This window comes from Serinus canaria, chromosome 8 (assembly GCF_022539315.1).
Source record: "Serinus canaria isolate serCan28SL12 chromosome 8, serCan2020, whole genome shotgun sequence".
Classification (NCBI taxonomy): domain Eukaryota; kingdom Metazoa; phylum Chordata; class Aves; order Passeriformes; family Fringillidae; genus Serinus; species Serinus canaria.
In genome coordinates, this window is record NC_066322.1 from 16,784,576 (window position 1) to 16,812,380 (window position 27,805).

The 27,805-nt window shown below is 37.7% G+C and overlaps 1 protein-coding gene across 2 annotated transcripts in view; it reads right to left on the minus strand.

Moving 5' to 3' along the window:
* The window catches only part of BCAR3 (BCAR3 adaptor protein, NSP family member), a 62,430-nt gene extending 46,900 nt beyond the window's left edge, over window positions 1–15,530 (minus strand). The window contains exons 1-2 of one of the 2 annotated variants that reach the window (XM_018912210.3): window positions 15,416–15,530; window positions 13,841–13,955 (exon numbers count right to left, since the gene is read on the minus strand). In XM_018912210.3, the coding sequence (XP_018767755.3) occupies window positions 13,841–13,955; window positions 15,416–15,502 (202 nt within the window). In that variant the 5' untranslated portion in view covers window positions 15,503–15,530. Of the gene's footprint in view, window positions 1–5,573; window positions 5,653–13,840; window positions 13,956–15,415 lie in introns of those variants that run through there. The other variant, XM_018912212.3, reaches the window with a different exon arrangement.
* Between the last annotated feature and the right edge of the window lie 12,275 nt (window positions 15,531–27,805).

Here is a 27,805-nt window from a genome sequence, read left to right on the forward strand (position 1 = left end):
CAGTAGAGGTTTTTCTGTCAGCGTGAGCAAAAAGCTTTGTGAGACAAACACTTCAGGCTCATTAACAAATTACAGTTCTGTTCCTCAAAAAATGCTGTCCTGTTCTCAGTTTATAGCGTTGTATTGCAGAAGACAGACTGCTGCCTTATCCTATGTGGTTGTATTAGCCTGCAAAAGCCACTGTATGGAACATACCACCAGAGCTGAAGGGCAACCAGCCCTGTATTATTTAACCTAGGTGTTAGTCAGCCAGGTGCTTCCCATGGAAACTGGAACAGCCACAGATGCTGCAGAGATCGATACGACCTCAGAAAGCAGAAGTGCTTCTGAAAGTAACAGCTATGGACAGGAGGAATCTATTCTGACCTCGGTCAAGTTCCACACTGAAAAATAAGATGAGCACCCTGAAGGCCCAACAGCCTGGAAGTCAGCTGCTCACAGCTGCACAAGAACCCCTCCTGTTTTGGGGAATGTACAGGTGTTGCAAGGAAAACAGGCACCTGTATAGTCCTCCCCCTCCAGCCTTAGCATCACAGCTACCATCAAAACATTTATACACTGAAGCTACTGTTACTTCTACTCAGGGGTATAGTAACAGGCTTACTTTTACAGTTATGCTAAAGCTGCTATCAAAGTATGTAAAAATTCTTTTTCTGTCACTTGCACTGCAGAGATTCACTACCTGGACAAGGTTTTCACATTTCAACAACAAATAACTTTCCCAAGTCTCCTGTATTGAAAGTCCTACAATAAATACTTAGTAATTAATTTTATTTTTACTCTTCAATTTGGCACATCTCTGTCAGAACACAGGTACTATGCACTATAGTAGAAAAGTCTCTGGAAATATTCTCTGATTCTCCCTTCTGCCTAGGGAGAATCAGTTTGACTCTGGTCACATCTCTTGATGAAAAGAGTAGAAAAGATTTGAGGTGTCAGCAAAGAACCTACATTTTTTGTCATCCAAATAAAATACAAAATCCTAAAGAAACCAAAACACATTCTCACAAAAATTCTGCCATAAATTATCACACTGATGTGATGTGAAATACTAAATCATCTCTGTATTATGATGTGGTTGAAGGACACAGTTTCTGCTAGTTTTAGCAAGTACTAAAAATATCACATAACGATTTTCACAATAATTGCTGTAAAGTTAGTTTTGCATTACAACTGTTCTAAGCAAAAGAACTGGCCCAAAGATATGAAGATCTAAAATGCAAATGCTTACTACAAACCTTCTCTAGCTAAAGCAAACTGACTGAGCTTGTTTCTTGTAAATTCAGCTTCATTATTAGAACAGAATGATATAAATTTCCTCCAACAATTGGGGGGAAAAAAGGCTTCTTATAATTCACACAATCATTTGAAACTCAACTTTGTGTATTCATTGTAGAAAAGCAGGAAACCCCATTATGGAGTCTGAAAAACTGGAATCTAGCTGGCTCATATTGCACAAACCTTGTTGCTCTCCTTTCAGGGCCTGCTAAGAGTCTGTATTTAATTATTGTACTTTCATACTGGTTTATATAAAAACCACCCCAAACCTCAGAATTCCAACTGGTTTAGTTCAGGTTATCCAGTGGGAGTGTTTTCCTCAGCCCTTCCTGCAAGGTTTCTATGGCTATGGTGAAATGGAACACATTACCTGCAAGCAGGAGTCAAACCCAAGCTGTAATTAACGTAAGCATAGAAAGCTTTGGTTTAATGAGTCCACAATAGGCTTACTGTGGCATGAAACTGTCAACCACTTCATGTTTGAGGATCCACAAAGAAAGCTGAGAATTCACTCTCCTAACCCAATCACAAGGTAATTCTTACAGCAACCCAGTAGGTTTTCAATCCAACAGTCTGAGAGTTTTCAACAAATTAACAGCCCCCTGACATACAGCATTTTCTATTCCACCCCTACTCCTAAGAAGCCCTTAAGAATCAAAACCAAACTCCCAGAGTTGACCCAATAGTTATTCTTTTCAGTAGTACTCACATGACTTACAAATTCAATACCTAATCCTCAAATTCATACCTGAGTACTGTTTTGAGGAATCAAGGTAGAGTTCCACAGTTAGTTCAAAAATACCTACATTCAAGAACTTGCAATGCATGTAGCCACAAGTATGTGTGCAGCTTTGATAATATTTCTAACAATCCTCCCTACAAAACCTCTTTAAAAACCCCTCAAAAATCCCAAACAAACAAAAAACCTCATAAAACAAAATCCAAACAAATTAAAAACCCAACTCAAACAAAAAATCCCAAACAAAACTGAGAACAACAGGTCTGCTAGCTTCCGCCACACATTTATCTGCTTGCCCATGTGCTGCTGTACTATATATTCTTCATAAATATTAACAGAGAACTACAACAATCAGCTTGGCAGCAAAAATCCTGCCAAAGCATCCATCCAGTTTTCGTGTACTGAAGATAAACACTGAAAACTGGAAGCCTCTTCAGCTGAAGACTCTGGAATGTCTCAAATACTTTAGTATATGATTCAAAGAATGTTTGACTTCACCAGATACAGAAACCCTGAAAATTTTACTCCCTAAGAGACAGTGCGCCTTAAACATTGGCCATTATGCAATCAACAACAGAATTGGTAGAAATTGTACCAGAACAATGGCTCAAAAGGAACTGAAATTTAATTGTACACATTCCTGTCTGTCAAAATGCATCAACTAACAAAACACAACACTCTGGCAGTCAAGCAAATTTCCCCTAACTAGGTGCAAACAAGATGGACTTGTGCCAACATAATGTTAAAAATGGCAAATGAATTTGTATTTCTATGTAGAGTGGCACTTCTCTTTCTTCAGTTTGTTATCTGGAAGAATATATGGGAACAGAATTGTTAGGAGTCACATTGTGAATTCAGAGAAGTTGAAAGCATAAAAGGTTTCCAGGTAACTTCTGACAGGTTCTAGTTTTTTGTTATAAATGAGGGCGAGCAAACACAAATTAAAGGCCTCTCAAATCAACATGGCATTTAGGATAACAATAGGAGACTGGACATAAAATACATATCTGGTGGGCAAGTCCAAACAGCTGGGATTTGGTTTCTTCACATCATTGCTCAAAACAATGAAACAAATAACTTTCAGTTCCCTAAAACAACACACTAAATATCCTTTTGCTTGTGCCATCTTTGGGATGCAAATCCAAATTTTCTGGGTCAGCCTGCCCTCATGAAATCTTTCTGATGTTCACACAGTCTGAGGAAGTGTTCTGATGGTTCATTCAAAATGACACAGGTATAGCATTAAGTGCCTCTTCCATAGCACAACATAATACAATTAATGGCTTCTACTTTTTTGTTTCTGTATATGTCAGGAAAAGAAATGAAGGAAAGGGAAATCTTCAGTTCAGCCTCAGAGATGCATGAATGGCATAATAAACATTCCAAGGCTGTACATACTCATGCTAGTGGAAACCTCATAAAAGGAAGCAGAAAAACAATTTCAGAATTACAAATCAAACTCTCAAGCTATTTCAAAACTCAGAGTTAGATCTAAAACAGTTTTGGACATTAAAAGACATACATTTTTCTCACAGTGTCATTGACCTGGCATTTGGGTGATTCTCTTCCATAGATCAAAATCACTGGAGTTTATACCTGGTATTATCATATCACCAATCTTTACCATTATATATGCTATGAAGCTAAGAGGGCCTGAACATGGTTTAAGATATTCAGCTGTGTGTTCTAAGGTATTTAAAAGATGGAGTCACCTTTTGTGAAAACTCCATGTACTTTTGCCACATCAAATCTTCTCAAAAATTCTTCCCACCCATTTCCTATCCCTCCCTTGAAATAAGCAACAATAAATTTCAACAAGTGGAAGATCCATTACACTCTTCTCCCTGTTAAGTTACTTGGAATATTTGCATGCACTATGCAGATGTGCACAGAAAAAAAAAAAAGGAAGTGAAGAAAGTCAAGACCGAGACAAAAAGGCAGATCAATTTCCCCAGATTTTTTTTTTTTGGTGTGTGTAATAAGAAAATAAGGGGAAAAGGAAAAGCATTACTTAAAAGCCCCTAGAGTTAACAAAGCATAGGAATAAATACAATCAAAAGTGTAGCCATTATAAATTCAAGGTGGATTTCAAGTTGTCTCCCTAGAATCAGTGTAGCCTTCTTCATGATTGTAACAAAAAAGAAAATATTTCTGCTCCCCAAAATGGCTTAGAAGCAGTTCTCTGCAACCTGTATTTTCTGCTTTTGTAATGAAAAAGAGAAACTGCTGCACTAGCTTCTCTAGCAAACATGTCACAAGACTTTGAGAAAAATACTAAGGTTCAAGAACCTACAGCCTGTTATGATACAGAGACATAGACTGAGAAAGCACATGCAGTAGTTCAAAGGCTTTAAGCTACTATCAGAAAAAAACATGAGTCTGTCAAACATCAAACATCCCCACAAGATTAGTCAGGTCACTGCTTCCAAAGGGTCTTGAAGTGCTATCATAATGTTCATGCTTTCCTTCTCTCTCTTTATATATGACACACAATTTCCATCCTCCCCCCATAAATCCTTGAGCTGTATATTTAAAATGTTATTTTTAACTATTATTCTCGTGCAACAGCAAACACACAGCCCAGGATAAACTATTTTTGAAATGTCTTTTTTTTCAAGATGAGAGAAACAGATAAACCCTATACTTTTCTTTGTGAATTTTCACATGTAGAATGCCTTTATAAAAAATGCCCAGAAAAAGTGATCATTGAGGATGATTCGATAATAAGTACAGCTTTCTTCATGTGGCCATGAAATTATCTCTGAAATGCAAGTGCCCAATCAGTTAGCTCAGTAATTCTGAACAATATGAAACCTTGACTTGAAATAAACCTTCTCTCCCCATTCTGCTGGCAGAAACAGAGAACTTTACCAAGGTTACAGTCAAATCTAAGGGTTTTTTAGCCAATGCTTCAAAAATACAACCTTTTGTTCCTTCTCTGGTAAAGGAAGCAATTTATTTTGACTGCTCCTCTGTTCCCACAAAAAAAAAAAAAAAAAAAAAGAAAAAAAAAAAAAAAAAAAAAGAAAAAAAAAAAAAAAAAGAAAAAAGAAAAAAGAAAAAAAAGAAAAAAAGAAAAAAAGAAAAAAAAGAAAAAAAGAAAAAAGAAAAAAAGAAAAAGAACAACCCACTTTAAATGAAAAACCTTTTCAGCATTACTATTTCAAACTAACACTGCCTTTCAGAAATCACAAATTCAGACGGAAAGAAGGGCTTTTGCACCCTCTCCTCTTCAAAAGACAGGAGGAAAAAACCGGACACAGCGTTTCTTTTCTTTCTACTCAGAGAACTATCCCGAGTACAGACCATTGTTTTATACGTATTTAACAGCTTTCCATGGGATCAATTCCCACAAAACCTAAGCACTTGGATCCCACGTCCCGGGAGTCACTGTCACAGCTATGGCATTTCTAGCAGCCGCAGGCCAGCCCGGGCAGCCCTGCCCTGCTCCCGCGCCCCCTGCCCCGACAGCAGTGCGGGGACACCCGCACACACCCACACACAAAACCAGCTCTGCATCCTCCGCCCGACAGGTCAACGCTGCCCCCGCAGTTACCGGGTCTGATCACGGCTGCTTCTCTCCAGGCTTTCTGCGGATCGGCAGGAGCGTCTGTCCCGGCCAAGCGACCTCCCGGCAGCGAGTCCCGCCCGGGCCTCTCCCTGGGGGCCGCGGGACCGGAGCGGGCAGCCGTGAGGGGCTGCCGGAGGCCGGACCCGCAGCAGCGGTGCGGAGCTGCCAAAAACGAGCCGGGACGTTCCGGGAGAGCCCAAGGTCTGGCCGTGCCGCGGCAGGAGCCGGCGCTAGCCAGCACCAGCCCGCCCCAAAGAAGCGCAGTTCGCGATTACTTGAGGGTGACTCAACCGGAGCCTGCCCCGAGCGCCTTATCGCTCGCTGCCCGGCCCGCGACAGCCCGGCCCCGGTTCCGTGCCTCGCCCGCCACACGAGCCCCTGGCGGGCGGTCCTCACCTGCGGCGGGAGGCGGCTCCGGCAGCCCCGGGCGCCGCGCAGCCCCGGGCGCCGCTGTACGGCTCCGGCCACACCCTCCGGGCCGCTCGTGCTGAGTCTCGCCGAGCCCCCGGCGCACCAGCTCGCTCAGGCCGTGACCTCCCGATGCCCTTTTCCATGATTTAACAACTTGCCCTCCATAACTTCGTCTCTCAAATTAGCACTACAGCAAAAATTATCAGTTCGCTAAACGCACCCGGTTCACGGACGATTCAGAGCCTATTACGTACTTGACACAGTTGCGTTGGTAGGCGCCCCCCTCGTCCTACCAAGCCGCGTGAAGTTGTTTGTGCAACAGGTTGGTGGGATGAAACGAATCTCCTACAACAAAGGGTCCAATAGCCGTACAGATTCTGGAGCTACTGCCAGAACAGATGGTCACCTATCTCCCTTTGTAAAGTATACCTTCTAAACAATGAAGTAATTATAGATACAAGCTTCATTTTCAACTAATTATCTCAAGCACCTTCAGCTGTACCATTGCCTCAGCCACAGGCAATGCTTTTGCTTTAGTACAAATCAAGGCACACTCCGGTGACTTTTAAAGCACTGTGTCGATCAGTTTAACACAGTATTTGTCTCTTTCCCATTGGCTCAGTCCTTCAGGCTGCTTAGTCAACATTTCTCTGGTTGTACCACAGTTGTTCCAGTTCTTTCCATTTCAATTTCCAGTGTATCAGAAGTCAGAGGATTTAATTTTCAAACCTATTCACTGTTAGCCTATTCGCATTAGCTTTCCAGAGGCAAATGCTTTTCCGCCTAACCAAATATTTAATTGATTTTGACATTAAACATTTGATCCCTACTGGTTGTATGGTGGTTCTGTTTTGGGAGATCCTCTTCATGCACTTTATTCATTTCCCTCTACTGTTCAATCCTGTCATTCTCTTTCTCCATTTTTACCAGGACTAGCTTTAATAAATTGCTTCTGATGTATCTGTCTGACTACATAATGTTGCTGAAGTTGTGGTCCTAAGATATCTAAATGATAAATGCAATTAAGGGTCAGATTATTTATGTTCCAGGACCTCTGCATATTACCAAGCCAATAATCAAAAATAAATGAAATTTTGGTGTTCGTTTTGGTGTTAAATGCCCAGTAGTGACAGCAGCAGGATTAAAATTCCACATGATGTCATACCACAGTGACATCTCTGGGTACTGGGTAGAATTAGGACATCTACCTCTCTATAGGTTGGCATTTTATGCATTGTCCATTAAACTGAATTTTGCAATCTCAGCTAGCTGAAATATCTCACAGCAACTGATTTTTTTTTTTTTTTAATGAAGCGATTCAAACTAGAAAAGACAGTGGACCATCATTTGAAGTGTAGCCAGAGTTTAAGAAACATTTAGCTGATCAAGACAGGATTCTTTAGCCATCACGTAAGTTGCTGAAGTAGGTGTTGGAAGATGAAAATTCTTGGGAAAGCCTAGGAATTTTCATAGATATGAGGAGAAAGTTTGCATAAGAAAGCTCAAATAAAATGAAGCTTAGTGTAAAATAAGAGAAAGGAAAATAACGGCAGAGAGTACTGCTCCAATATTCTGTAAGGGACAGAGACAGAAGATTAGAAAATTAAATTTATCAAGTACACTAAGGTAAAGGAGGCTCAGTAGCATTTCTGACTGGTGTTCCCCTTCCCATAGCAACACCAGCTCCTTAAGGCAGGCATGAGCAGTGGAGAAGCATTATCAGTGTTGGTGTTGCCACACACTTTTTACAACATCTTCCAAAATAGAAAAGTTGAGGTAAATGTGAAACACAAGAGCTTTCAAAAAGATCCATTCACTGGTGCAGGAACATAAGTCACCACTTGTGGCATACTGACAGACAGACTTCTATATTTTTCTCTCCACAAATTACAAAAAACTACAGCATCCTATTGACACTGAACAGACCCTTGAAGTTAAGATCTAAATTCAAACTAATTTCACATAAAACAAGGCTTAACTGCACACCAAAACCTCACTCTGTTCTTTTGTCAATTGTTTTTCCCAATCAATGGAAAATTTGGAACTGAAGAACACCAGGCTGTGATCTCATGTTGGACACCAAAATGCCTCACCAGAATGTCCAGTGCAAGAAAAACGGCATTAGGGTGAGAATACAGAAAGAGGAATTGAGATATGTGGATTCCACACTCAGTTCTAGTATTCTGACCCACCTACTTCCTGTATGACATACACTAACATTTTTGTAACATACATCACAGTGGTAGTTATTTTTCACAGGGAAGACTGTATAGTCTTCTTCTATCAGCTTATCAAGTGGAAGATGCTACAGAAGTGCAATTATTTTCCTCATTGATTAAAGGAAAATGTCTTGCTTCTAAACCACACGTTCCACAGTTCAGGTGAAAGACATTTCAAACCACGCCAAAAGCTCTGTTCTGTTAGCACATTACATGGTCCCTACTGACTGATTCTAATCACTCAGGAAATTTTTAGGCACTGTAGTTACATAGGAAGTAGTGTCATGCTTGTAATTTTTTTTATGACTAAGAACCAGAAAAGGGGCAGTAACTTCCTTAGGAGCGTGACTATGTGCTAAGTAATGGGATTGTAGCTGGGCAGCCCTGCCTAAGCTGTGATTACTCTTACTTGCATGAGTCATTACATTCTTTTCCTAAAGTTTTATTTTGTCTTCAGGTGAAATTGAAAATTGCTCTTTGTCTTCACGTTTACAATTTACACAACCCATCCTTGCACATACTTGATGCAAAGCTGTTAAAGAGAATTTGCCTACAGGATGCAAGAAAGAAAAATTCAGAGGACTGCCTACAATAGCTCCACTGGTTGGGAGTTACTCCATATTAAACTAGATTAAATTCCTCATTGCAAAGCTTTTGTTGTTTTCTGACCCACCTGCTTCCTTTCTATCTACTTTGGAAATGAGTTCATTGAGCTGTGGGATGAAGTCAGGAAGCATCAATGTCCTGAAAGGAGCACAGCACCTCTCTCAAGCCCTCCCCAGCATTCCATTTTAACCTGCCATACCCCTGAGCCATCTGTTTATCTATAAGAGATCACCTTGCCACAGACAGAGCACTGGAGCATTGTCCTTGGTGACACCAACCTGAGGGAGGCTGAGAAAGCAGCAGTGTGCTGGCCATTGCTGGCCACACATCACACATTGCTGGGGCCTTCTATGGCCACCCTTGACTTTTGCTTTCTGAAGGAGAGGGGAGTATGTACAGGTGCATACTTTCACCTGCAAAGACACCCAAAAAAACAGCTAACTGAACAGATAAGTGAGGAGGAACACAACTGGGACACAGGTCCCAAGACCTGTGCTGCTATAGCTTGCATGCTTTAATTATGCCTAGAGTTGGCATAAGAGTACTTGCCAGTTCTTGAGACTGTTTTCAAATGTGCTTGGCTTACAGAAACAAAGGAAACAATGGGACACAAGATGTGGATTAATTGGAAAATTTAAATTTGTCCTTAAATGTCAGTCTTCCTCAAATAGCCAGGAGAAAATCCATTTACTCCAAAAGCACTGTTCTGCAGCTGCAGTGATAAAATGCAGAAGTAACTACACATGATGAGGACATGGCATGTGTGGATTGCTCACACAGCTGTTCATGCAGATGCCCTGATAAACAAAAGTCAACGTAAGTTGCTGCTATAGACTTGTCTTAGAATAAAAAAGGACCCAAATAAACAAAATACTACACTCAAGCCTTGACTCCCACAGATGCCACATCAAAAATAATGATCATAGCTGTTGGCTAGGAAATTAAGTTTATTTGCTGCTAATTTTCAAGTTAGTCAAAGACATCAGGGCAGATAAAAATGACAATACGAATTGAAAAATGCTTCATCACTTGGAATCTGACAATATTTATTTTGAAAACGATGAGCTATGGCAACTGTACTTTCTAATGTCCCCCTTGGCTGCCAGCTGAAACAGGCTAGTTTAGTCAGCACCCATCCAGATCTCCATAATAAATCTACCAGCATGATCTCTTGCTATTTGATATTAGGTTTGGAGACACAAGGTCCTTCAGAAACTCCCAAAGAATTACCTGTTAGGAGCTGGTGTTCAGAAACCTTGCAATCCCCAGCCTCAGAAAAGTTTGCAAGCAGACACATCCCATAGCTGATCATGCTGCAAACAATGTTGTAGTACAGCAAGAGAGTTTGAAGAGTTACACCAACTCATTGTCAGATATAATACAAGAAAACTATCATCTTGAACAAAAAATAATTAAAAATTTTAAAAATTATTAAAAATAAACCACACAGATTCTGTGGCAATAATATGCTGTGTTCTTTCCCCCTCTTTAAATCTGGTATTGAAAATCATGTGAAGCAACTTGTGCTGGCATTTATTAGACAGACCTGTTTCAAAAGTTGAAAATACACTGGTAAAATGGCACTAAATCCAGTTTTATTTTATTGACTACTTTTGGTAAATGATACCTTAAACTGGAAAGAAGCTGGACAAGGTCTTATGGATTCCTTTTTACCAGAAGGTCTGTTATCCTCTCTTTGCTTTTAGCAGTGGTGAAACTGTTATTGGGGATCTAAGACTTATTGCAAGTTTCTGTTTCTCCATGTTTCTGTAAAAAGTCTCAGATATAGGGGAATTACCTCTCTTTGCCTGTGATAGATGTTTTTCATTTCAAACATTACTGATGTAGAGGCAAGAATAAACAGAGTGCGAGAAAGCACCAGTAAGCAAATTTGGAACTTTCAGAAGATGAAATGGTACTGTCAGAGGTGTTTGTTAACAACTCTGTAACAGCTTTTACATTACTGACTTTCCCAAACAGAGAAAGCAAAAAACTCCAAATCCTTGCGTCTCTCAGTAGGAGCAAAACAGACCACACAGGTAGCAATGCCACCTCTGTCATGCAGATCAAACTGTTCAAAGCTTCTTCTCCCTCTGTTGGCAAAGTTACCAGAGTGCTTTAGTATGAGGTTGGAATCTGACAGGTTGACACTACATAGAACTGCCCCAAAGCACTCTGCCTGCATCTGTAAGGTTTTAAAGAGCAAAAGCACCAGAATGTGTAGCTTCAATCAGACTCAAGAGTCAATACTACAGCAGCATTTAAGTTTTCTAGTACAGATCAAAAATATCAGAGCCCCATTACAAATCACTGATCCACTATTAAATTTACTCTGCTGGGCTGAAGTAGTGTAACAATTTTGAATATTTATTTTCCTGCTGATTAGCTAATGCCACTCAGAAATCAGTTGTCCTATTCATTTCCCTATCACTGACTGCCATAAAGATGGCATAAAAGCATCAAGCCAGTGAACTTTGTATTGTGTACTCTCCCTAATTCAACAGATATGTGATCATGTGCACATGTTTCATCCAGCTCTAATGTGTTGCTGGGCATTATGTCAATGCACAGATCTTGGTATTAATTACTGTGGAAACACAGCCCAAATAGCTAGAGTTAGACAGGATGAATCCAAATGGAATCCAAATGTCCTGAGACATGTCCTGTTCAAAGTAGTTTCAGAATCACGATATTTTAGAAAGCAGAAAATGTTTTCACAAATACTCCCAAAACTTAATGTCACTTTTAACCCTGTGAAAATGCTTACTTATTAAAGTGACTTATCACTTGAAGCACTCTCTGGAAACTGTTGAACCAGCACCAAATACAATGTTGTTGTTTAGAGCTCAAAATAACAGCAAACAGAGAAGATAGCCTTTGCTCTGATCCAGTAAGTACATTAGTAGGATATTAGCATTTATTTACTAGAATTGAAAATTTTAGATGTTTTCTCTAATGTCTTACTACATCAAAGTTCAGTGCTGGAAAACAAGCATCTCAGTGTAACTGATTAGGCACTTTGCTCCTAGACACAGCATTCTGTCAAAGATAGACACAAAACAAAACCGTGTCATAATAGGCTGGAGACCAGATAACAACCATTAGTCCCTACTGTGAAAACAAACCAGTCTGCACTCATGTATGACTGACTGAACTGATCTGTTTTCAACCTTCCCAGAAATCCTTAATACAATAGGCAAAGAAACTGAGGATGCAAATATCCTAGTGTAAACAGAACTTGGAGATTACCATGTCTGTATTTTTTTCAAGCACATAATTCAATTATACATTTAATTATCATTAGCCAAAACCCAACAGTAAATGGAGAATTGCTCAAGATAAATGCCCATAAAAATATGAACCAGCACTAATTTTACTAGCATTTAGCTTAAAGAGTTCTAGCAATTAACTGCCGAAACAAAAAAAACCAAAAAAACAAAAAACAAACAAACAAAAAACCAAAACAAAACAAAACAAAAAAAGACCAAAAAACCCAAAAAAAAAAAAAAAAAACCCAAAAAAAAAAAAAAAACCAAAAAAAAAACAAAACGGCATCATGCTGTGACTTTGGAAAATCTGTGTCTGGAGGGGAAAAGAAAATATATACACACACCATTTTAAAAGGAAAATGTTTTACTCAAATTCATAATCACTGAAGTCACTAGCAATACATCAAGATTTGATGTAGGCTTAACATATCTGAAGCTGAACAATCATGAGTTGGAACATTCTGGTGAGTTGAATGAAATGTTGCATAACTATCTACAAATCAATTTACTCTGTCAATGACAGTTTGAAAAGTATAGTGCTACATTGAAAAACTGTAAACTAGCCCTGAAAAGCAGTGCTACATTGACAACTGTAATACATTCCACACTTCAGTACCTGAAAAGTTTACGAAACACAGTCCCAATGCACACAAAACCAGATACCAATTGAAACTCATCCAGTTTCACTGCAATCATCAACTGCAATAATTTCCTAATCTGTTCACAGTAGCAGTTACAAAAACATCATATTTACATCCATATCTTAAGACAGTCAAACCTATGAGCTGTAGAAGTTGTGTAATTGTTAAATTGATACTGAACTTGTCAGAAAACATTGAGGAAATAGAGTGACCTACTTGTACACAATCAGTTCTAGTTCCTTCTGAGAACTTCAGTAGCCAAACACATTTTATGAATAATTATTTTCTACATGGTCCAAAAGTCTTGACCAAGAGAACGTAGCAGCAGGACTGTTAGCCAAGTAACGAAGTCCTTCACATCAAATTTGCAAAAGCCTTTGGCAGTGATCTGAAGAATTATTGGACAGAATGCATCATAGTTGTATCTCATTATCTTGTGAACAATTCTCAAAATACCCAGTACAACAAGTCATAGCTGAATAACTTCTCACTATACCCTTCCACTCAGACTAGAATGCCTTACAGAGCTTGTTCCAACTCTCATGAATTTGAGTTTAATTTTGATACTGAGCTGATAAAAGCAACAAATGATGCAGTGATCAAGTCTTAATTCATGGCAAAGTCCCTAATGGAAAAGAAGGGTCAGAACTGTGCAAGCACTCATCCTCTCCTCAGCAGGGATGAGGTGGGATGCACCCAAATTAGCTCGGTTTAGACCTTCTGACATGATCTTTCCAAATGAGGGAGATATTTGTGACACAGACTTCTGTCTATGGTTACCATTACCGTGTTTTGTTAAGATGAAGATTCTGAGAGCAATAGAAACCAAAATAAAAGTGAAGCCTTTTCTAAATGACAACTTTTATAATAAACACAGGGTATATTATTTTGTAAATCCACACCAAAATACGAATGTTTGATTTTTGTTAAACTAACATTTAACAATTCCTCTTATTGTCTGTGCAAAGTCCCCCAGTGATCTGCATTCAGAGCAGTAACCCAGGCTGAATCAGGGTATTTGTTTATCATCCTTTGGGAGAGGGAAGCTCGAGGTGCCTTAGCTTAGCTCATTCCTTAGTCTTTAGAAGACAATACAGAACTCTTACCTCTCTTTTGTTTTACCTCCTGAAGCAGCAGGATATTGGAAATGAGGTGTGATCGGTGGCCTTGATTTTCAATTCCCAGTTTTCTAAGATCAACTTCTGTAAGTTGGAATAAGTCCTGTAGCAAACACCAGAGTAATGAAAATATTATACTATTATTATTAATACAGGAGAATTCAAGTGTCTTTCAGATATGTTTGCTGTTTCTGGTACCATAAGTTACCGAACAGCAAATGTAAGTATATTCATATTTTATATGAGGGCCCCTTGTCATGATAAGGTATGTCATTGTAGGAAAGAGGCATTTTTCTTTAAAAGAAAAAAAAAAGCCCAAAAGTTGTAGTATTCCAGTTGCATTAATTAATGAAAGAAAAATCTCAGCATGAACTGATAGTAATAATGATTTTAGAAAGGAAGGTTTTGTATAATGGAGAGGATATTCACTGTAATAATAGATAACATAAGTGGTGATACTCTTCTGAAGAACAAGAATTTCCATATAATGCATTTGAGTAATCAAACCTGAACTGCTGTCTTTAATCCACTTTCTCTCCAAAAACTCATTACTATTTTACTTTCAAAATAAGCTGCTGAATAACTCCAGACATTATTTATAAGGCAGTACAGAATTTCAATTTGATGTTGATTTATAAGTGGGTACAAAACTTCACTCGATGATGAAAACTTTCAGAGCAAATAGAAAATATATCAAAATACATGTCCTTATATTTTTACTGTTCTGTATTTTCACTGTAAATAAGACCAAGACAGGTACATAGAATGTACAGTATTTTGTTACTAGCAAGCTGTGTTACTGAAAGTGTGTTTTTCTTATGGAGATTTGCAATTCAGACCCAAAACACAAAATGAGATTGATTTACTGTGTAAATAATAAGACAGTTGACAGAATTTCTAGTGTGAACGACTATTTCTGAAACTGTAATTTAAAAATCTTTCTTTCAAACTAAAACCACTTCAAAAGCCTGACATTATTTGCTTTTGACTGAGTACTGCTCAAATTACTGAAAGCCTCAATTTCTTAGATCACTAGCTAATACTGTTTTAAAAAGAAAAATCTTCTCACTGTTGGAGACCTTCAGTCATGCCTGAGAATGTAATATTCTTTCTCAAATGATAACTCATATGTAACTAATAACATGAAAATAGAGAGTTGCATAATTCTTGCTTCTAATTTATTCCTTTCTAGGTTTGCCCAAATGCAAAAGCTGGTACTAATGTTGAATTTACATGTCAGTAGAAATGATTTTTGAGCTTTGGCAACAGTGACAGAGGGTCCCACTGCTTTTCTCAAAGACCCAACATCTCCCAAATCCCAAAATCATTCTCCAAGAAAGACAACAAAGGACTACAAATGCAATATGCTTGCTCTTCAAACTTCAGCAAAAAGTTTGTAAGAAGGAACACAATTAAGATTGTTGATAACTCCAGTACTGAACAGCAGGTGCTTAGGGTAACACAATGGAAACTTTTATAGGCACGTTTTGTTTGGGATTTTTTAGTAGCTTTAAAGATCTTAACATTTTCTCAAGAATTTCATCGAAAAAGGACAATTCTCACCTCTATACCATCATATTGTTCAAAGAGTGTGCAGTATTCTGCAAGACCAAGCTGGGCCAGCCAGTTAGAAATGGGTAGATACTTCATTATCTATTCCTTCCCAATGCCTATGACTCTGAAAAACAAAACCAAATTTCAAATAACATTGCTTAGGAACGTTAAACTGAACTCAGAAAGCACTTCATAAATGCAAGTTCTGCTATTATGACCCTTTTTTGGCTGCATGGTAAGAGGTAGTTATCTGTGCATAAAGATTTTTACCTTTAATTTACAGTTTCATTGTAATCCTCATACAAGCTGGGAATGTTGAATACTATAGTTTGATTAGCTCTTGCAGCTGAATTAATCTTTTAGAAGATGAATCAACAGAGTCACTTAATACTGCAGTATCAATTAAAATATACTCAGGCTTTGTATTCAAAGAATGTTTCTCAATACTCATTCAGTGATAATGTCATTCTTCTTACATATGTGACACATGAAGAAGGGCATTAAATGAAGAGGAATGGCAAAAGGAACAATGTTCTCTGTAAGAATATGAAGGGTGTGAATGAAACTGCATTCTCTGTATGACAATCAAAATGACTAAGATTCTGTGGTGGGTGTTTGTCCAAAGTGGGAACGTAGCTAAAGTCAACCTGTTACTGAATATTTCTAAGGAAAGAAACAACTGAAAGAGTTTTACAGTTAGTTCTCATTATGTCATTTGAATTTGAGTTATCTATACATTAAAGTATTTTCATTGCTTTTTTTCCCAGTTGCTAAGATGAAATAAAAGATAGGCATTAAGATGGACATATGATGGACATCAGAAGATAAAATACATAAAACACTCTTCTGCTATCACTGCTCCATGTAAGCAGTTATGCAAGATCTACACAGACAAATACTTAAGCTTCCAAGAATTGCTGCATTTCTGATGACATGTCTACGTGCAAGTTTGAGCATAGCCTAAATCAATTCAAGGATGCCCAGTTCTAAATCTGTAACCGGCGGTCTGAACATTTTTTGTCCGAACACTGATGCCAGAAGCAGGAAATGCTCATGTTCAGACACCTAGTGCATTGTATATTTTTGTTATGTTATTTCATTTTATTTTTAGTTGAAGATCTTTCTCTCATCTATACTTAAGAAGTAGTTGCTCATTAGCTCTAGATAAACCGACTGTAATTATGACTTTTCAGCTACAAACAACACGTTCTAATACATCTCCTTACTCTGAACACACAAGAAGCTGCCCCAAAGGCTGGCATGTTATGGTCAGCAAAGAGTCAGTGTTGCTTTATGTGAGATGGGGAAAGCCATCTAGCATTTTCATAATTCTCGGAACACTAGAAAAGCTTTGATGTCTTTCTTCCTCGTTTTTTTTTTTTTACTTTTAAATAAAAATTGCAAACGTAAAAATACTGTTCTGCAGAAAGGTAGGCCACAGTAGCAGTATTATTTGTGTCAGTGGACAAGACATTCTCAGAAATGTTTTAAAAGCATTTCAGTTAGAACAGCAACAGTTAGCAATATACAAAATGCTTTGGACCCGACATTGTTTTGGAAGTCTCTGTGAATTTTGCCTCAGTATACTCAACCTTGGAAAAAAGTCAAAATGGTTGTGCTTCAGAGACACATGCACAGTTACACTGTGGAAGCTGTAATTCTTGAACTTGTCACTTCATAGTCTGTTAAAGAACAAACCTGCTAATTTGCAAGTCACACTGTGAAATCCCTCTATTATCCATTGGAATACTGTGTTATATTATTTGCTTTATTGCAGATTTTTCATTATTGTGAAAGTATTGCAGGCTATGGGTAATAACTATACATCTAAAGAACTGTGGCATTGCAGTAACTAAGAGTATTTTGTGGAGTAACATTGACCAGAAAATCTACACATTTAATTGACACACCACAAAAGAATTTCCTTGAGGAATGTGAAAGCCACAGAGAACATTCTTATGTGAGGCGAGGACAAGCTCAGCCACTGACATCTTTCATTTATGGCTTGCTTTAAGCAGGTACTTTCAGATTGCAAGATCGTCAGCATGAAGGGCATATGATTATCAGAGAGATAAAAGGAAAACCACAGCTGGTTTGCTACAACATAAATAAAACCATGGACAAATACCTCTTTTCTGGTTCATACATTTTAAAGTAAGAGACTTCACATTTGTTGTCATAAAGAACCTTTTTTCAAAACTGTTTAACAACTTCAGTAAGAATATATTTTTTAAGACAACATATTTTATATTTAATTGTGAATACTTAGGATTCCATATTAGTACATAACAATTTAAAAATCTACAGTAATTGCTAGAAGTCATCACACTTATCATCCCAGAACAAAGAAAAATTTTGCATTAAGCATGAAAGGAATCCTAGAATTTCCACAGAGCAGCATTCTCTTTAACAATACAGTGATAAACAGTGACTATCTAATCTAACTTGGCCAGCTGCATTTGATGTTATTAATTTATACCAAAAAAACCCTCCCAAAGCAACAAATAAATGCAAACCAAAATACCAGTACCCCTGTTGTCCAAACCCCCATACCAAAGAAAATTCATACTCTTGTATGAGAAGATACTAAAAAATACAAAATGCTGAGAAACATAAGAAATATGCTAAGATACTAAGAAATACAAATTGCTTTTAAATACACTGCAATTACGCCTTAAATGGGATTATTTTTGCATTATTAGGCACACTTTTCACATGCTTTTAAGTCTTTGCTAACACCTTGGTAGACTTATCCTTTTTGTTTTAATGAAAAATTTGTTCCTAAAGCAGAAGGAGAAAAAAAATTCCCTTTTTCTCAAGGCAACTAATTGCCTTTCTGGTCTCTCTGCCAATGGTAGTTTTGGTGAATAAACTCAGCTCTTATTTAACCAATATTACACTGTTCATTGGATGCAGGGTACAGCCTATTGGTCAGGACTCAAGATCTATTCATAGCTTTATCAAGGTTAAGAGTAAAATGGAATTGCAAAACAAATTGTAAAACCCACTAAATATATCATTATGAGATGTGGTTGTAGGCAGAGGGAATTTCCTATTATTCTACTTTTACATTATTTATTTTTATCTCTGAAAACAGGATTAACTTTTCCTTAAGGCAGGTAATGACAACATTTTTTAAGATGCAAAATATGATTATGAACACAGTGGCAAAGCATGTGGCAGATTTTGGGCACATATTTTTCCCCTAATAAGAAATTAATATCCTTCCTTTCCAGGGAAAGGAAGGGAAGAAAAATAAAAATGACAGCATGTATTGCAGAGAAATACAAGATCTCTATCCTATTTATCTATTCTAAAAAAGATAGATATTCCTGTACGTCTAAGGACCTGCAAAAAGAGATCATCATGGGTTTTGTTAGGTCACCAGATTTTTGGGATAGAACCACTAAGGCTACATGACTTGCTTCTATTTATCAGTTAGACTTCTGTTCAAGAGTGAAGTTATTCTGGACTCCTTACATGGAAGTCTTGCAGAACTATCCACATCATTTATACCATTTCACAGGTTTTCACATAAAAAGAAACAATTTAAATCTCACCTATGTTTGTATCATTCTATTTCTGAACACCACCAGTTCAGAGGCTCTAATGAAATCAAGTTACTGCTAAAAGGTCATGAAATGAGCAATAATGGGAGATTCCTAGCACAGCTCTCTGATCTACTGAGCTGAACTTTTGCTTTCAGAGTGCTTTCCTGCATTCTCTCTCACAGTTGCAGTCATGCATATTGGGGCACATGATGCAAATGCACAGAGAAAGGTGTTTTATATATGTAGCTTTTAAATCCAGTTGTTCACACAATTCTTTACTAGACTGATAAGTCATTGGTTCTTTCCTCTATCACAGCATCCCAGAACCATTAAAAGATGCTGCTACAGTTGCTGCTTTGTGATACTGCAGACACAAAGTAAATAATATGTAGCATCAGATTCTTACTTCAGCTGTGGTTTTGTCAAATTAGCATCATCAATTTTTAAAAAGTGTGTATGATAAAGGTACCATGACTGAGTAACTCCAAATCACAATGTGATTATAGTAAGTATTCCAGGCACAGTAATTCATGGTCCTTTTTCAGTCTCCCTTTGGGATTCAGGCAGTACTATGACTCAAGCCACATATCACAGCATAATCCTGTCGCCAACAAAATTACTCATGTGAGTCAGCAGAGCCAGCAATTTCATCTCATCTGGAAAGTAATTTCCTTTATTGTGCCTTTTCTCTTTCAGCAAAATTGACTTGGACTGTATTTCCAAATTAAAACTATCCTCCTGCTGTGACAAAATAATTTAGTAGTATAAATTGATTTACTGGACACTTACCCAAGTAAGTTTGCTGAAGGTTTTTAATCACTTGAACTTGGCATGCTTTCCTAACTTGAATGAAAGGCCCATCAGTTTTGTTTTCAGGTAGATTCTGATGTACTTCCACTCCAGATGTACCTTTATCTTTTTCTGTCATTAATTAAATCAACAAACCCTCTAAACTACAGCCTCAGTAAATCTGACCTTTCCATGCAACATCATGCACACCTCGGGTCCTGTTTTGTGGCACTGAGTAATAACACTGAGCAAAGGTCTGTCCCCTTTGCTCATGACAACTACTTGTGCTTAACTAAGCAATTCATTCAGGAATGTTGGTCATGAAGCTTGTGATGTCACATCTCAGACATCTTACACCATAATACAAAAAAACTACCTCTTCTTTTGCAGACCAGGTCATAATTCTATTTCTTCTCTCTCTTTAAACAATTTGCAAAGTGTAAGACATGCTGTAAGTAGTACAGTTAATTTTTGAAAATACACAGATTTACAATTTAAGACAGTAAATCTATGTATTTTGGAAAAATCTCAAAAGATTAGTATTCCTTTCATAGAACAGTTAAGGCAGAGTGGGAAAGCCGGACGGTGTCAGTCAGTGACCCCAAAGCTTGCTCAGTGACCCCAAAGCTTGCTCAAAGTAACCTTCTCTGAGATTTGTTTCTACAGTTAAGGCTAATTTGCCATAATTTCCATGACACTTGTTCTAGCCTACTGCCTTCAATAAATTTTGCAGTTAAGAATTGGACAAGGTTCTCCTAACCTAATAGAACTATAGGCTGGTAATGCACTTAGTAAAGTCTGAAATAAAGCCAAGTCCATCTTTTCTGCTAACAAAAAGGGAAGGGCACCTACAAGATGGGGTGAGAGACAAAAGCAGCAGAAAGACCTGAAAAGCAATCCACCAGCAGAATCAAAGTGTCAGATGCTGATCAAACAAACACTGGTGCTGTGCACTGGTCAGTCCAGAGGAAGCACTCGTTGGGCCAAAGATTGTGGCTAAAAGGAGTTGGAAACTTGGACCAAAAATTCCTTCCTCTCTGTATTCACAGGAACAGAGCTTGACACATTGCACATAAACTGGATGACATCACAGGTTAATGATCTCCTTTTTTTTGGATAGGAACAACATGCAAAACCTTGATGTGTTGGTTAACTCTGCATGAAAAGCAATTATAGGAGAGAATTATTCATTGTGTAATAATAAGAACAATCATATTCCAACTCTAGACTTATATGAAAAGACACCTTACAAGTGAAGAACTACCTAAGCAAGAAAGTTCCATAGATGGGAATGTGACCTATGTAGCAACTTTATGTACAGGGCATCAAGGGTGAAGAGGGAAAAAGAAAGCATAAGAACATAATGTAAAAAAAGGCTTATGTTCTTACAGTGATGATGGTGTGACAAAATGAAGCAAAGAAATAAAACTATCAAAGTAGTACCTCTGATAAATCCCTATTATAACATGTAGAAAATATACAAGAAAAATCACAAAAGAAGATGTGAGAGAGACTTGACCTGATAGAGAAAATTGCCCAGGAAAAGGGGCTGTTATTTCAAGTAAACTCAGGTGTCTTCTTTCCTTCACTGTACATCCACAAAAAACCTTGTGCTGCCACAAAGCAAGCAATGGCACGGAGCTGCTTATACAGCAAAAGTGAAAATTTGAGACATTAAGCATCCAGTCAAATCCTGTGACAGGTTATGGACACCTCTGCAATCCAGAGCAGAGTCTGCATGCACACATAAACCCTTTCATGTATCCTGGACTGCAAAACAAAGCAACCGAGGAACAGACTTCCTTACTTTGGCCTACTGTGTTCTGGGAGCAACTCCAGTAAAAAGATTGGTAATTCTCTAGGGAGTGGTAGCTCTGTCACTGTAGCTTTTTAATTCACTGCAAAACTCAGAGCCCTTGAACACGAGAAATTATAAAGCTGCATGGAAAATTTCAGTTCTGGTTTGTAATCTGTAATCAAGAGGTTTAAAATCTGAGTTGTTTTATTTTTTTTCTCTAGAACAATCTGAAAGTCTTTTAAGCATACCAAGTTAATGCATTCTTAAACAGTCCCTTTCTCTCTTAATGAAAGGACCAGCTTGATTAAGGTCTCTATCTCTTTATCCCATGGGAGTCTATGCAGAAGTTGTATTGATGAAAAGCAACCAAAACACATATTTTATCATTTTGATGGTTTGTTGAAAAGAGGTGAGTACAGGAATACAGGAACAAGGCAAAACTGTGTACCACCAAATAGACCACTATCTGGCAACACTTCATTCTCAAACAGATCAAAACAAGTACTTAAATCTAAGCAGTGGCTCTATTACATTGAATTTGAAACACAAACGAAAGAACGTCCCACCGAAACTTCTAAACCACCACATTTCAAAGTCATAATCAGTATTTACAACATAAGTTTTAAACAAAAAAATATATTTAAAAAATCCTAAGACTGTGTACATATAAGATTTAACTTTTACTCTTCTTTCCTCTTTCTTGGAATTTCATTTCAAGCTTTTCCCTGTGACTATTAAAACAAAATTTAAAACTCTGAAATTCTCAAAGTTCTATGGAAAACTTGAAATTTAAAATGAATTGTAATCTTTCAGAAATACTTTTAATTTTTGCCATAATATAAATGACAAATACAAGTTTGCTTGTAGGATAGCATAAGCTGCAAGCTTCTTTTCATATTTATATTGCCTCCAATTAGAAGTTTGTGTACTACAAGCTAGGTAGGCATAGGTGAACTTTATAGATTGTTTATAGTTACATTGTGAACTATCACATTTTCATGAAATAAGTTAAATTAAAGCACAAGTCTGATAATCTTGTAGGGTAAGGATATGATGACAACTCCTCCTAGTGGAACCACATCTGACACAACAGAATTCAGAAAAATACAGATTTCCTGGTATCATGCTAGGTTTTTGCTGGTACTAGTTAGGTCTGCACTTTTTCTACCCTTAACTGAATTAAACTAGTCTCATCCAACAGTATGACAGAAAAACATCTATGGGCTTTTAAGGAAGGTGAAAATAATTTCACTTTAAAGCTTGCTGTTACACTGGTATAACATTGTTTCTATACATAACTGAGAATCAGATTTCAAATTAATCTAAAGCAATCTTTTACTGTAGGACTATGTGTCACCACCATCTCTTAAAACTGTGGGTGAGATGTGATGTAAAGTAACTTACATTTATGGTGAACAATGAAGCTCTGCTGATTTACTGCTGCTGGGAGTGCAGCTCGCTGTGGCTCCTTTTTGTTTCCTCTTTCACTCATACTTTGTTTCGACAGTGCCAGGAATGATTTCCATGTGAATGAGTTCCCTACACTTATCTGAATAGACTACTCTGTTCACCCAATTCCATCTCCAAGGCTCAGACTGTCACAGACATTACACATGCTGTTCAGCCAGAACCTAGAGGAGTGGTTTTACCAGAATAGCTCAGAGCAGACAGAGCTATTAGGAATACGCAGTATCACGTAATATGCTGAACAGCTATCAGTACTCTAATTAATTTATTTTAGTCCCTGATTTGCTTCATGTTTTCTTATTCAAGTTGTTTTAAGTCCAATAGATTTTTGGTGAAATTTTGAGGAGTTGTTGTGAAGGATGTAAAGATATTGGATTCCTTGAAAAGCAACTATTAGCATAAATATTGTTGGCAGTCTAGGCACTGAAGCAATACTTCTAACATGGATTTTTATGCCAATCCAACATTTATCAAATCTGTTGCAGACTAAAGAGAAACAAATACAAAACATTACTCAACTTGTATATGCTGTTCTGGCCAATGTTTGTGTAAAGATAAATTGTCTACAAAGTACCAACCAGGAGTTAAATACATACTGACTCAGGAATTCTGCAACCACACAGCAGATTTTCATACCAGACATCTCACAAGAAATGCCACAGACATCAAGCTACTTTATGTCAGACTTCAAATCAGGTATTTTTACTTGGTGGGATGTCAATATTACCACCAGTAGCTTACAAGAAACAACTAAGACAGTGGTTCATCATTCTTTATGTACGGCTTATGGAAGGCACAGGCTAACCACCTCATTTATTTTCCTTACATACAGGAGCGTAACTTTCTCTATTTCATAACCTCAACATAGTCTTCATTATTCAGCCAAAGTTCTAAAACAGAAGCAGCAGTTTTTCACACAATCTTATTCAATTGCAAACACGATGTCATTCATGTCCTGGGTAGCAAAAGGATAAATGAGTTTAAAAGATGGTCTATGCAGATAAAACAACAAATAAAAAACCATTTAAAACAGACACAATCAAGATCTCTGAAAATTCTGACAAGATGAATTACTAGCAGCTGTGGTAGTAAATATCCCTGTATACTTACATTCTTACAACACTTCTATAAGCAAAAGTTTGTCCTAGGAAGAGACTTTTGGTCCAATTCATGCAAATGTTCTTGCATTGCACACATAATGCAGATGTGGCACAAAGCTGCTCCACTAGTACAAATTAGTTCAAACAATTTTGAAAGTGTCACTTTGCTCTTACAGATTTTAACAATTCGTGGCCCAGTGCATGGGCAGAATCCTAACTCTGTCTCTACAGCCAGATTAGTCATTGTACATTCTCCTGCCATTGGTCTAAAGTTAAAATGAATCTATGTTTTTTGATTCCCAGAAATGGCAAATGTTTGTGCTTTATGCAGGTGATATGACAGCAATCAGGTGATCAAGTATTAATGAATCCAGCACATCACCAGACAAGACTAGTACAAATCTTCAAATACATTCAGTACAAGCAACTTAGCAGATCTTTTGAAGGCTACAGCTAATTTAAACAGTATTTATGTGATCAGACTAAAATGAATAAATACAACTAAGATAATCAAACACTTAAACAGAAAAGGTTGGTCACTACTGTCTAGTAAATCTTTCCTCTTTCTTTGTGTCTGTGTGGTCTTTTGTAGCTAGATGAGAGTTCATCCTACCTGCACAAGCAGTGTGTTAGTTCAGTGCTGAAACTGAGCCAGTATTCACTGTTGAAAAGACTCCACAGCTGCTTCTCAGCTTGAACAGCCAGAGCCTATAATGCACCCAACAGAAACAGACTGTAAATACATATGCCATATAATCAGAAATCTGATTAAAACTAGCATGCTAAGCTCTCTGTGGGGAGAAAGGATGAAGAAAAAAGGAGCTTATATCTGTGATTCTATGCTAAAATTTTACTGTGGACTGATCCAACTTCATCATTCTAGTCCTGCTCCTTTCAATTCCTCAGCCATATCAACCTAAAAGTTCCCCATCTCCATTGCACCAAATCTACCATTTGTGTGGTCAAATGCTAAGCTGGATATATGAAATGGTATTTTACTGAAAACACAAAATTGTGCCCCTGCACAGTGTATGTTTTTTAAAAAAAAAGTGCAGATCCAGGACCATGGCCTGTCTCAAGTTCTACAACTACTAGTTACTGCAATGGGTTTCTGAAATGTTTAGTCATTTAATGCATTCCTCTTCAGCTCTTCCACCCTTCAGAATAGGAAGGAAATAGTAGGACTGCAATATTTTTTTAATAAGGCTGCTCAGAGACACAGAACCTCTGAAAAAAAATCCACAAGCTAACAAGTTTAAATGCTAAAATACTTGGGTTCCAGTTGGAGAAAAACTCAAGTAGCAAGTCAGGAATTTCTTTGACTCATCTGAGCTTACATGCAAAAATGCTACTAGTCATATTTTTTTAATGCAGGGCAAGTCTCATAAGCAAAGAACTACTTCCTTTCTCTTTGAAGATGTGGTATAGGCAGTGCCAGGAGTACTAGAGACAGATAAAAAGCACCACAGGTAGATAAAACAAAATGCTGAGCCAGTCTAAACTTGCAATGCCAATTCAAATTTGTTCAGAGTATTTTTGATTAATTTTGTGGTAGCAAAATTTTGCGTAATTCCTTACCAAATCTGTCTACATACCAGTTTTATTGGTATTTCTGCAGATAGCACAAAGGATTTCTTTCCAGTCCCTTCCCGCTTCTCTCCTACTCTGTGATGCAGTGTTACTGCATTCTGGCCATGAAGGATCCTTAAATGGAGGCTGGATTCTGCTGATTTCTCATTATCATCAGTCATCCCCACTGAGCTTTCCTTACCTGCTGACTTCTCTTCTGCAGAGTTCCTCACAATAAGCTCCTACTGACACTGTGCTGTACAGGGCCCCTCTCCCTCAGAAGCTCTCCAGCCTTGCCTCACCATATTCTGTAACAACCTGCTCCAAGAACAGCATGAATGCAGAGATAGGATAATCCACACTGCTGCAGTGTAGGACACCTTCCAGTAGAACTTTGGTTCTCAAGTGTAACTTAGAGGATCTCAGCTAAGGTTCAGAGCAAAGCTGATTGCTTCAGCCAAGCCCTTAATTTGCAGCAATATCTGAACACCTAGTCAGTGACACAGGTGTATCTTAGTTTGAGTTAAAATCCTAATGCATTGCAGCTGAAGCACTGGGCTCCTACCTGTGGTAGCACTTTGCCTTTGGTTGTCTTGGCTGTAATCCTGCAATTACCAGATAAACTTATCACAAATTTTATAGTGTATCATGTGCAACCTGAAAGGAGAGCTTCAGTGCTTTTAAGCATTGGAGTTTAACTTATTAAATGTTTCCTCTGCCTGCAGCTTTAGGTATTCACGTTAGAAGTGCAAAAGACAAAGATGGCTTAGTTACAATTCTGCAGTGGTAACAGCAGCTCTTCCTTGATGTATTTCCCTTCATTTAATACCTCACCTATTTCAAAGATATTCTTAGTGTTTACAATACAGAACTCAGTCTGCATGCAAAAATAACACAGACTTGCATGTCAGCAGTTGTATTCCACAAAATGGAACTAAACCAGAACCAGCTCATCTCCTGTCCTGGAGGGCTTGCTCAATAGCAGGCTTTCCAAACAAGCCTGCATTAGGCCTGCTGCAGGAAGAGACTCTGATCTCTGCTGGAACAGGAGGGTAAGCAAGTTTCAAGACTGACAGCATTGTATTGTAAAAGCTGCAGTTTATTAGCACAAGTGCCTATGTTAATTTTAGAAGTCACGCTGATAAATCTAGCAATTTGATGAAGTGCACCGATCTGTAAAACAGTAGTCTTTGTACTAAAGCGTGTAGTTGAGACAATTCTGTTAAAGTCTCTCAAGTACTTTAGGCTACAATATGAAAAAATTTCCGTACGATACTTAACATTGTATGGAAATGTTCTGCTCTCAGTTCTAATGGCATGGCTGGGCATGGGTGTACAGGACTTGCACACAGAGAACACTGGAACACCCTTCAAGAGCACTGCATTTATTGATGGTCCCCAAATTTCATGAGCAAAGTAACATGATTAGTTTCCTAGACCATTTTTGCTAATGCTGATATTTTAAAATTTTATTGCAGTTTTTTTGAAGTAGTTCTCTTTCTTGGTATAACTAAACAACTGTATTTTATCCTGCTCCTCAAGTTATCTTGTCCTTTAACTTTTCACTTTTCCTCTAACAGTTTCATGGACTCCACTTCTAGAGAATCCTTCTAAGAGTATTTTCAAAAAGTAGGAAATAAACTCGATATAATAAGAAAGGCACAGACAGATAAATGTGAGATGCAGTAAAGAGGAAGAAAAGCAGTGGCTAAAACCAGTCAGGTGAAAAGACATCGAGAAAATTTTAAGTTGAAGTAAGTAGGGAAAGTAAAGAGAATGGAGAACAGGAATCTAACACAAACCAAAATAAATAGCTGAAAGCCTGCAGTCAAACAGATTAGAAAAAAAGCTGACACGAGAATGACTAAAATTTTCCTTGTTTGTTTTTTTTTCCTTACTGTTTCATGAGCAATAGTGCAGTTTCACTAGTGGAAGAGTCTGTAAACATGTTAATTGCTCTAGAAGTAGATCAAGAGTTGCCTAGATAATAGGTTTCTGTTTTCTAAGTACAGATTTTTTTTCTCCATTAATAATAAAAAAATCCATAGTTGAATTGCATCATTTGGTATGTTGTCTTCTGACTGAATTCCTGTAAAGTGATGCCGTCCTCAAGGCATTTTTTCTT